The 11,578-nt window shown below is 46.4% G+C and overlaps 2 protein-coding genes across 4 annotated transcripts in view; one reads left to right on the top strand and one right to left on the bottom strand.

Annotated features, from left to right (window-relative positions):
• The window catches only part of Cd300lf (CD300 molecule like family member f), a 14,551-nt gene extending 3,791 nt beyond the window's left edge, over positions 1 to 10,760 (bottom strand). The window contains exons 1-4 of one of the 2 annotated variants that reach the window (XM_017797721.2): positions 10,635 to 10,760; positions 5,256 to 5,597; positions 3,834 to 3,939; positions 451 to 566 (exon numbers count right to left, since the gene is read on the bottom strand). In XM_017797721.2, coding sequence (XP_017653210.1) covers positions 451 to 566; positions 3,834 to 3,939; positions 5,256 to 5,597; positions 10,635 to 10,674 — 604 coding nt within the window. In that variant the 5' untranslated portion in view covers positions 10,675 to 10,760. The remainder of the gene's footprint in view (positions 1 to 450; positions 567 to 3,833; positions 3,940 to 5,255; positions 5,598 to 10,634) is intronic. The other variant, XM_017797722.2, reaches the window with a different exon arrangement.
• The window catches only part of Rab37 (RAB37, member RAS oncogene family), a 71,017-nt gene that overhangs the window by 32,123 nt on the left and 27,316 nt on the right, over positions 1 to 11,578 (top strand). The window lies entirely within an intron of this gene.

Below are 11,578 nucleotides of genomic sequence, written 5' to 3'. Positions count from 1 at the left end.
GCGCCTCTGCCTCTGCCTCCCGAGTGCTGGAATTAAAGGCATGTGCCACCACGCCCAGCTCTGGTTTTATCTTTTGAATGTGTGTGTGTGTGTGTGTGTGTGTGTGTGTTTCTTCTTTCCCTCACTTGCACTCAGCACCTCCTTGACATAGGCCCCAGCATGGGCTGCCCTCCTAAAGCCTTTGTAACCCCTGCCACCAAAAGCCAAACCAGGAAACCAGGAAGGAGAGAAGAGATTTGTACAAGGCAAGCAGCTGACTCCAAATCCTCATGGGGTTCACCAGATCCAGACCACCTCTAGCCTCTTGAACTGCCAGTTATTGGTGGCCTTTGGGACAGCATCCCTTCCGCACTGTGTAAGTAATCCCTCAGGCCAGCTAGCTCTTGGATATTAATGGTGGCCATCAGCCCACACTCCCATTCGACCAGCCACAGAACCAGGCCCTCTCACCTTTCTTCTTCTGTTGCCTCATCATCCTCCAAGCAAACAGTGAGGCCACCACCAGGAGAAGCAGCAGCACCGCGGAGATGACCGGGAGGAGGACACTAAGCTCCATGATGCCCTGCCTAGAACAACAGGGGACCTTTGGGTCCAGGCTCACCTCTCACCCTATGAACCCCATCCTAGCCACCTGCTGGCCTGCAGAGCTCTGGTTTACACCCAGGGGACCTTTGCTCTAGGCATCTTCAAAAACAGTTTTATAAAGGAGAGGAGGGTTCCACAAGGCAGTTCCAATGTGTCTAGAAGCCCAATGGGAACCACAGACTGACAGGCTTCAAGCAGGTCTTCATGTTTCTATGCACCCTCTCTGCTGAACTAGACAGTATTCCTAGAATTTGTGTCTACCCAGAGATTATGTATGTGACCTGCTTGGAAGGTGTGTCTTTCCAGATGTAACCAAGTTAATGCAAAGTCAGCTGGAGTAGGGCAGGCCCCACCCCAATGATTATTATTGTTGTAAGAGAGAAATTTGATTGGGGGCAGGGGTGCTTTTCTTTGGAGTTTTCTTGGTTTTTTTTTTTTTGTTAGTTGGATGCTTGGCTGGTTTCGATTTGGGGTTTTGAGACAGTCTCAGGTAACCCAAGCTGACCTCAAATTCACTGTGAAGCAGAGGATGACTCTGAACTCCTGATCCTTCTGCCTCTGCCTCCCAAGTGCTGGGATTGCAGGGATAAGCCACCATAACTGGACACACACACACACACACACACACACACACACAATGCATACACAAGTCATGTGATAACATGGACAGAGACTGGAATAGTATTACCCCAGTCAATTCCAATATTATTGCCAACCACAGAAGCTAGAAGAAAGACCTGGGACATATTCTTTGGTATCTGGACATGACTGCCTTTGGATACAGGATCATTAAATTAGGTCATTGAGCTGGGGCCTAATCCAGTGAAACTGGAAATTGGAGGCTGGGGAGATAGCTCAGTTGGTAAAGTGCTTACTGTATAAACATGAGGACTGGAGTTCAACTCCAGAACCCATGTAAAGAAGCCAGGCCTGGTGATGGACACTTATCCTGGCACTGGAGAGGCAGAGACAGAAGAAGCCCTGGGGCTTGTTGGCCAGCCAGCCTAGCCTACTTATGAGCTCCAAGTCAGTGAGAGACTCTGCCTCAAAAAACAAAGGAATATAGCACCAGAGGAACACCACAGGCTGTCCTCAGGCTTCCATATGCACACATGTGGATCAGCAAACACATGTGCATTGGCACACACATGCACATATACACACAAAGAAAAAAATAGGACACAGACATGCATTAAGGAGAGATCTTAAAGACCCCAGGGGAAAGTCAGTCCTCCACAAGTGTAGGAGGGAGACCTTGGAGAAACCAGCCCTGCTGACATCTTGACCTCAAACTCCTGGCTCCAGAATGCTAAGAAAGTACATTTCTGTTGTTTCAGCCACCCAGTCTGTGCCACTCTGCTGGAAGCCCTAACAAACTAATATCAGATCTCTCTCATTCGTCCCTGGAGTCACAGAAATATGAAGAATAAAGGTGTCGGTCAGTTGGTTCAGTATATCAACTCTAATTGGTCATATTAATTATCTTGTACATACCTGCAGGAGAGATGCCTTAAATTTTTACATTTACATACTGTGTGTGTCTGAGAGAGAGAGAGAGAGAGAGAGAGAGAGAGAGAGAGAGAGGACATCAGAGAATAACTGGCAGGAGTTGGGTCTCACCTTCTACCATGTGTATTCTAGGCATGAAACACAGGTCATCAGGCTTGGTGACAAACCTACCCACTGAGGCAGGTCACCTGCCGTGCCTTGATTATCTCATTCATCCTTGTTCACCCTGTGATCCTTAAAACAGCACTGGATGTGAATGGGTGCTCAGTGACTAATTGTTGAACAAATGAATTAGCCATCTAATCAAAGACTATAACTAGTTAGACTTACATGAAGCTTTGATTAATAAGATGAAGAACCTTGGTTATTATTTATCAAAGCACTTTGGAGGGCTGGAGATGTAGCTCTGTGGTAAAGTGCTTGCCTAGCATGTGCTGAGGCCCTGAGTTCTGTCCCCAGCACTACAAAATAACAACAAAAGTCCCTAAACAAGGGGCAAAAGGAAGAGGGGAGGTGAGAGATTTTGTAGCGAGGGCCCAGCAATAGGAGTCTCCGGAAGACCTAAAATAACGGCAAGGGAGGAAAGGAAGCAAAGATTGGGAATGAGAGAGGGCCGCTCGGATTCTAGAAACCCATTCTATTGCACGGGACTGGACAGGGTACTAAGAAGAATGAACAAAGCTCTGAGTTTGGAGTCCATCCATGCTCCAGGGCCACCCTTCACGGGGGAAGCAACCCAGATTCACTTTCCACTTTCATAAAATGGCAACATTTATATCTACCCATTCCTCTTCATGGGGTGGTCCTATGCAGGATCAGAGAAAATACTAGACATGGGCTGGGGTTTACCCAATTGATAGAGAGCTTGCTTGGCATCCATGAACCCTGGGTTCAGTCCTCAGCACTGCATAAACTGCATGTGGCGGCAAACACCTGAAATCTTAGCATTCAGGAAGCAGAGATAAGAGGATCAAAAGTCCAAGGTCAAGATGTCAGCAGGGCTGGTTTCTCCAAGGTCCCCCTCCTAGACGTGTGAAGGACTGACTTTCTCCTGGGATCTTCAAGATCTTTCCTTTATGCATGTCTGTGTCCTATTTTTCCTTTGTGTGTATGTGTACATGTGTGCACATATGTCATTGTCAGGTAGACAGTGTGTTCAAGGTCATTTTGGGATACAAGAGACTCTGTGTTGAGAGAAAAGTAGAAGAGGAGGAGGTGGGGGAATGAAGAAAACAGAATCCTTTTGTGCATTGCCACCAGCATTAGAGACACTGAGGACCTACCAATATCACTGTTCTTACCGTAACGGTAATTTGAAAAGATTTGAAAGGAGGTTCAAAGGTTCAAGTCTTCCCCTAAACCCTCCTTGGCCCCCTACAAGTTAGACCAAAAGCCAGCCCTTGGCCCTGTCACACACGCACCAGCCACGCTGTCCTCGCTGACTGCCTGGGCATCACCCTTCCCCACCTAGCACCACATCTGTGTCCCTAGACCTCAACACGTGCCTGCCATGAAGAAATTAGCTCAGGTAAAGTGGGATGGATGAATGAAAAATTGAGCCAACAACCCCCCAGGCTACTCTCTTCTCCAGGATGAGGGATTTCTGGGGATTGAGAGCGAGTGAGGGACTTCAATATCCTGAACTTCACAATGGAACCTGAAACTTCAGAAATTTTTCCCCATCGGAGGAGTTTGGACCAACTGGACCATGGAGGACAGCAGCATCTGAACTGGCTTACCTGCCATCGGAGTGGTAGCTGGTCATCGTCGGGAGTACATTGGTCTCTTTTTCAGTGATTGGCGCTGTAAACATGGTGGTGGAGGTGGTAGGGAACGTGGTCGACACTGTAGTGAGTGCTTGGCATAAGACAGATTACACTATTCTTCCTAACAGCCACCCACACAGCATGCAATGGTTCTCAGCCTGGGGGGAACGCGGGCCACCCCAACCAGAGGTCCCTGAAGCAGTGTTGAGGTGAGTGAGGGACTATAACCTGGACCACTTGCATCCCCTTGGCCACTAGAGTCCAGAGCTTCTGAGGCAGGTGGGACTGGGCACAAGTGATCTAGCTCTGAAGGGGCCCAGAAGGAACTTCAGGAAAAGAGCAGCTAGAGTTCAGCTGAATGCCCTGCTTTAAAAGTGCCTTAGCCAGTGCCTCCCTACAAACCTTCTTTTCCCAACAAGGACAGGGGCTAAAGGGGAACTTGCAAAGGGGCTAACATAACCTAGACCAGAGACTTCTAAGGTCATGACTACCCTGAAGAAAACCCTAATATTTAGGATGACACTTCTTGGGGTACGTTAAGACATTTCAGTAATGGGAACAACTTCATGCCCCACACCATACCACACCTCAGGGGTTCCAGGGTAGGTATGGGTCCTGGTGACAGTGGTCTCTGCCCTCATGTGTAAATGCACTGTGACCTAGTACTAATGCCTGTCTCAGGATGGCAGTAACAGAACCCAGTGGAGAAACTACTTCAAACCATAGCACTGAGACCTTTGAGCTCACTGTTTCGTGAGTTTCTGCATTCTGGAAGAATTCACAAAGAGAATTTCATTAAGCCAAAAGCAGGAATGGCTCATGGGGGGCAGATTTCAGGCACCAGCAATGCAGCTATTTGTAAAGGTCTTTCTAGACCTTGGGAATTAGAACACAGCACCCCAATGATGTCGGTATTCTTTCCCTTGGGTTGGATATATAGTAGAGATGGGAACAGCAGCCATAAAGGCCCCACCCAGAGCTTGCCAAAGAGCAAGGCACTCTTTTCATGAGACCCCAAGAAAGCATTGGCAGGGACTGGGGGCGCTAGGAACCAGGAAAGGTGGTCCATGAGTTGGAACTGGGGGGCCATCACCGTATCTTCTATTGACAATAGACTCAGGATGGTGATGTGCAAAGAAAAGTGCCAGGGAATGTGTAGAAAGATACCATCCCATCATCCCATGCCAGAGGAGGCTCTGGAAGTCAGGAGGCATTTAAGGAGAGCCCTGGCCCTCCCAATCCCAAGCAGTCAATCAGTTTGAGGTCTATGTGTCCTCAAACTTGACCATCTTTTGATAAGGTCACTTGAGTGACAGTTAATTCATTTGGGTGGGACCTGAGGGACCAGAACAGAGCAGGCGCTGAAGACACAGACACACGTACACACACTCTTACCTGGGTCAATGATCACGTTAACTTTAGACCTGTGGTCAATGCCACTTCTCTCAATCCCACACCAGTAAATGTCAGCATCACTTCTCCTGAGATCCTCCATGGTTACTGTGAATATGAAGTCTGTCTTATTGTCTCTGATGGACACACGGTCCGTCTTCATCAACGTCTCTGTTTCGTCAGTTTTAACAAGAATCCTGCAGCTGCTCCAATTGGCTCCTTGGCACCAATACTTCTTGTAGGTCTTCCACGATGAGGCGTAATGACACTGCACGGCCAAGGAGCCCTGCTCCTGGCCTCTCGCCTCCTTTGGACCTGTGACTTCATCCTGAGCAGTGGAGCAGCCTGGAAAATACAAATCCATGCACCGCTCACCTTGAGTCCAAGAGCAGAGCACAGGGACCTGTGCCTGGAGAGTTCCACATCCACATCCATGAGCTTCATGAATTGAACAAATAGTCAAGGGAGGAACACCTCTTCCTCAAGACAGGTCTGCTTGCTGTCCCCCAACTGAGCCAGAGGGTCCAGGGAAATCTCTGAAGAGCCCAATTACAACTCCCAGAAAAATGAAAATGGTAGCCCAGAGCGATCATGGCTTCTCGGCAGTGCTGGGGATGTAGTTCAGTGATAAAGCATTTGCCTAGCATTGGCAAGGCCCTGGGTTCCACCCCAAGTACCTGCTCTCCCCTAACACACACATAAATAACACCACATATTTCTAATCCCAGCAGTCAAGAGACTGAGGCAGGAGGATCAGGAGTTTGAAACTAGCCTGGGCTATATGACAAGACCCTTACTCAAAAACCCAAATAATAAATAATAGCTTACTGTCCTTCATCCCCTCTCCCACATCCTTATGCATAGTAAGTTCATATATTGTATGAAGATCCTTTTGCAACCATCTTTGTGTTGCGCTGGTCTGGAAGGAAGGAAGTAGAGAACGGCAAGGTCCAGAGGGCATGACGTAGCCTCAACTCAGTACCACTCGAGAGGTCCAGCAAAACACCTACATCCAATGACCCAGCAGAGGCTGATGCTGGCTGGTGGTTCCAATGCCTATAGCACACCGGTACCCTCTGCTCCATAAGCTGCTTTGATGCTTGTGCCAAATGACAATCTTCTGAGTTACGTACAGAGTCTCCATTCTGTTCCTTTGATCTATGTCCAATTCCAAATGCCTTACAATTTGAGAAGAATTCCAGACAGTGAATGGTTTGGGGTTTTTTTTCTGAAAATATATGCTGTTTATTTTTATTTTCTCACTTTGAAAGATTCAGAGTACATGAAAATGTTCTTTACAACAATGACTTTTCCTCCCTAGTAGTTGGTATTGCACGTGGGGTATCATGCATGCTGGACAAGTGCTTTACCACTGAGTTATGTTTCCAGCCCTTTTTCTCACTTTTTTATCTTGAGGCAGGGTCTCTCTCAGTTACCCAGGCTGGCCTTGAATATACCCTGTAATCCAGGCAGACCTTGAACTTGGGATCTTACTGCCTCTGAATCCCAAGTAACTGGGAAGAAAGGGCTGTCCCACCAAACCAACTTCAAGAATGATTTTTAGGGGCTGGGGAGATGCCTCAGCAGTTAAGAGCACTGGCTACTCTTGCAGATGACTCAGGTTCAGTTCCTAGCACTGACATGGCTGCTAATAACTGTTTACAACCCCAGTTCTAAAGGATCCAACACCTTCTTCTGACCTCCATGGGCATTGCACACATATGATGCCCTTACATGCATGCAGGTAAAACATCCATACACATAAAATAAAGATAAATAATATTTTTTTAAATTAAGAATGATTTTTAAATTTTATTTATTATTTTTATTTTATGTGTATGCATGTATTGCCTGCATGTAAGTATACCCATGTCATGCAATGTCGCAGAGGGACTAGAGTTACGGACAGTTGTTAGCTGCCATGTGGGTGCTGGGATTCGAACCTGGGTCTTCTGCAAGAACAGCCAGTGTTCTTAACCGCTGAGCCATCTCTCCAGCCACAAGATAAATAATATTTTTTTAAAATTAAGAATGATTTTTAACATGACAAGTGACAGCCAGCTATGATTGCTCACACTTGTAATCATAACACTTAAGAGGCTAAAGCAGGATTTTCATGAATTCAAGACCGGTCAGAGCTACAGAGTGACAACCAATATCCAAAACCCTGTTTCCCAAAAAAAGTCAAGTGACACCAGGCCATGTTATCTCCTCTTCCTTTTCTTCTTCATTAAAGCAGTTTTGAGCTGGGCAGGATGGTAGACGACTTTAATCCCAGCGCTGGGGAGGCAGAGGCAAGTAGATCTCTGTGAGACAGAGGCCAAACTGGTCTACATATTGAGTTCTAGGACAGCTGGGCTACAGGGAGACTCTGTCTCAAAAACAAACAAACAAAAGAGGTTTTGAGATGTAGTCGGTGTGTTAGTAAGTTTCTTTTTCTCTATGACAAAATGCCTGACAGAGACAACCCAAAGGAAGAAAGAGTTCTTCTAAGTCGTGGCACAGGGGTTGCAGTCCATAACCACAGAAAGAACACAGCAGAGCAGAGAGGCTCACAACACCACAGCCAGGAAGCAGACAGAGGAGCCCCTGCACCAGCTTGCACCAAGCCAGCCAGGGCTACATAATGAGACCCTGTCTCAAAAACAAAACAAAAGAAAACAAAAATGATTGTTCAGTTCTAGAAAAGTAGAAAGAAGGGAACAGCAACATTGAAATAACTATACTCCTTCTAATGGATACAGTCATTCAGGAAACTAATATTTGCTTTGTGTAATTAGTACTAATTATGCTCATAGGGACAAAAGTCTCTGCCCTCTGAAAGTTTGTATTCTATTAAGGATAGGGAACAGGGCACAGATAACACAGTCTTGTTTTTCTGTTTAGTTTCTGATTCAGGGTCTGACCTCAAACCTACTATGCAGCTGAGGATAACCTTGAACTCCTGGTCCTCCTGCCTCTGTCTCCAGAGTGGAGCACAGCATATCTAGCAGGAATGACAGCTGTAATTAAGGTCATCAAGGAAGGCCAGAGTGAGAAGTACAGACCTGGAAGATGTGAGAAGCCTGGGACTGTGTGGGGAAGAACATTCAGGGCAGAGAGAACAGAATGTGAAAAATCCTAAACATACCATCTTCAAGACCATTGTGGGGGAGCAGGTTGAGCCGGGGTAGGAGAAGAAGGGACCAGGGTGTGCTACAGCAGGGGACTAGAAGGTGAGCAGCTGGTAAGGCTGCTGTAAGAACTTTGGATTTTCACTCAGAGTCACACAGGATGTCATTTGACATGGATCCCCAGGTTTGTCCTGAGCACGGAGAAAGATGGAGTTGACAAACACAAATATGGAAAAGCCTTGGGGAGAAAGGGATTTTGGAAGATTTGGTCAGGTCACTTTTGCTGTTGTTGATGATGCTGAAAGATTTTTTCAATATTTTACTTATATATAATATTTATTTTATGTATATGAGTGTATTGCCTGCATGTAGGTAGATGCATCCATGTCGTGCTGTGCTCACAGAGGTCAGAAGATGGCACTGGATCCCCTGGAACTGGAGTTATGGACGGTTGTTAGCTGTCATGTGGGTGCTGGGAATCAAACCTAGGTTTTCTGCAAGAGCAGCCTCTTAGCCACTGAGCCATCTCTCCAGTCCCATTTTTTAATTAATCTATTTTTTTATTGTTTGACATTTTCATACATGTTTATAATGTACTTTGGTTATCCCCCCCATTACCCTTGCCGCATCCTCCAACTCCCACTGAACCCCTTCTTTTTCCCAACAATTCCTTCCTACTTCCACACCTTTTTGTTTGTTTGCTTGTTTGCTTGCTTATTGGTCGGGTCTCTTTTGAAATGTCAACATCTAAGTGGAAACACTAAGTACACAGTTATCCAAAAGATTCTGGAGTTCTGGGAGAGGTCTACACTAGGGGCATAAAATTGGAATCCATCTTCCAACGAGTATTTCAAGCTGAGGGCAGAAGTGAGATCAACACAGGCTCAGAGAGAGAAGCCCAGGGGTAAAGTGGAAACCACAACATGTGTAATACATGTCAAGAAAAATTCCCTTCTGCGGTCTAACTCAGCATGCACTAGAGATACCTGTAGACCCATTAATACTGCAGCACTATTCACAATAGCAAAGCCATGGATAAACTTCCATTGACAGATGAATGGATAAAGAAATATATATATATCAGCCATAAAGAAATCATGCCTTGGCAAGAAGATGGATTTAACTAGAAAGCACATGTTAAGGGAAATAAGACAGACTCAGAAATACAAGTATCATATGTTTTCTGTCATACATGAATCTAGATTTTAGAAAAATAAAAGACATGAAAGTGAAGGAGGTCTATTTGGAAAGAGGAAGGGAACCAGGAGGAGCAGTGCGAGGGGACAGAGCAGGCAGTGGGGATGAATGTGATCAAAGTGCTCGATGCACGTGCATGAAAACATCACAAAACCTATTTTCACACTTTAAAATAGTCAGTTCCCTTCCTTTGAAAGCAATTGTATCCATCCACTTAAAACTACACCAAGCCAAGCCAGGGGTAGAAGCACACATCTGTAATCCCAGCACTCAGGAGGATCACAAGTTAGAGAGCTACGCAGAGAGATTCTATCTAAAAGAACAGAGAGCTAGGATGGCTCAGTGGGTAAAGGTGCTTGCTGCCATGTCTGACAATCTGAGTGCAATCCCCAGGACCCTCATGGTAGAAAGAGAGAACTGAATCCTACAGGTTGTCCTCTGGTCCCTACACCTGTACCTTGGCACAGACGCTCTCCACTACCAATAAATAAATAAATGTCAAAATGTTTAAAACAAACAAAAACCAAGAAAGTTACATCAGCCCTCTGCTTGTGCTCGTGTCTCAACACCTCCTCTTCTTGCCATCCTGCCTCCTCAGTCTCTCAGCAACTTCTATTATTTTCTTTTGCCCCAATTGCCTGAAACCCACCTCTTGTCCTGCCTGGCAGACCCCTCCCCTTCCTTCAGTGCCGCTGCCACACTTGCTTGTCCTTCCCCAAAGCTTTTCCTTGGTCATAACACATTCATAAGGTGACAGCTAGGCCCTGATCATATGATTTGCCTGAGCAACCAGGGCTCCTCTATCTTTCTCAGACCAGTAGAACCCCATCAGTGTGTCTGTTTTAAATATGATCAGCCCCCGAGTGGTCTGAATTATCCTTGGGGCTGTGTTCATGATGAAGGGCTCAGTATTTCCACCTTAAAGGCACCAAAACAGGGGGTTAATGAATGGATGAAACACACATGATTCAGACCATCAGGGACAAATTCTTATTGGGTTCCCTGGTTCCCTAGCTGACCACTCCCTCTGCCTGTCTAAGCTTTAGCCCCATGTAGAAACCAGGCCACTCACCTGACATCCAGAGGAAGGAGACCAACAGCAGTAGGTACATCTTCTCACACGGGTCCACATTGGCGGAGCCTAGTAGCAAGAACTGGATGTGTGCTCCACTCCCGCATCTGCTTGCACTCACTCTCATTCTGGCACTTCCTCCTTCTGCTACTTCCCACTGGTTAATAAGAGCAAAAGAGGAAGGAGGTGGCATGGGTGAAGTGTAATGCAACATGTCAGCATGGGTACAAGAAAGGTTTTGAGAAACACCACTATGTGCAGAGCCACCTCAGCTTCTCTAAAAAGAGAACCCGGGGACCTCATCTCTGTCTTGTGGACATTTTCAGATCCAGAGCCGCTGAGTCTGGCCAACCTTTATCCAACCTTCCTCTGGTTGGTGGGCTGAAGCCTGGGGACCAGACTCCATCAGAGGGGATCTGAGGCTGATGGACAGAGGCCCTAACCCAGACTTCAAATGTAACCATTCTCAAAAGCCTAGAAGGCCAGAGGTTCAACAAGATTGAGGGAAGTCAGAGAGAGATTCTAGAACAGAAACTGGAATGGAGAGGCAGGAGGAAGTTGAGGTGTCAAAACCCCCAGGCTACAGTTAGGGATGTCAGTGTATAACTGTAATACACAGCTCAGGAGGCAGAAGCACAAGGATTATAAATTCAAGGGTGGCCTGGGATACATAGTAATTTCAATGCTAGAATGGACCTGTCTCAATTTAAAAAAAAAAAAAAGGAAGAGGGCTGGAGAGATGGCTCAGCTATCAAGGACATTTGCTGCTCTTCCAGAGGACTCAAGTTCAGTTCCCAGCACCCACATAAGGCAGTTCACAACCATCTGTAACTCCAACTCCAGGGAATCTGGTGCTCTTTTCTGGTCTGTGCAGGCACTTGCACACACATGGCATACACTCACCGAGACACACACACACACACACACACACACATAAATAGGAA

The sequence above is a fragment of the Nannospalax galili genome, unplaced genomic scaffold (assembly GCF_000622305.1).
Source record: "Nannospalax galili isolate Female #2095 unplaced genomic scaffold, S.galili_v1.0 scaffold634, whole genome shotgun sequence".
NCBI classification, from domain to species: Eukaryota; Metazoa; Chordata; class Mammalia; order Rodentia; family Spalacidae; genus Nannospalax; species Nannospalax galili.
This window is presented reverse-complemented; position numbering and strand designations above follow the sequence as displayed.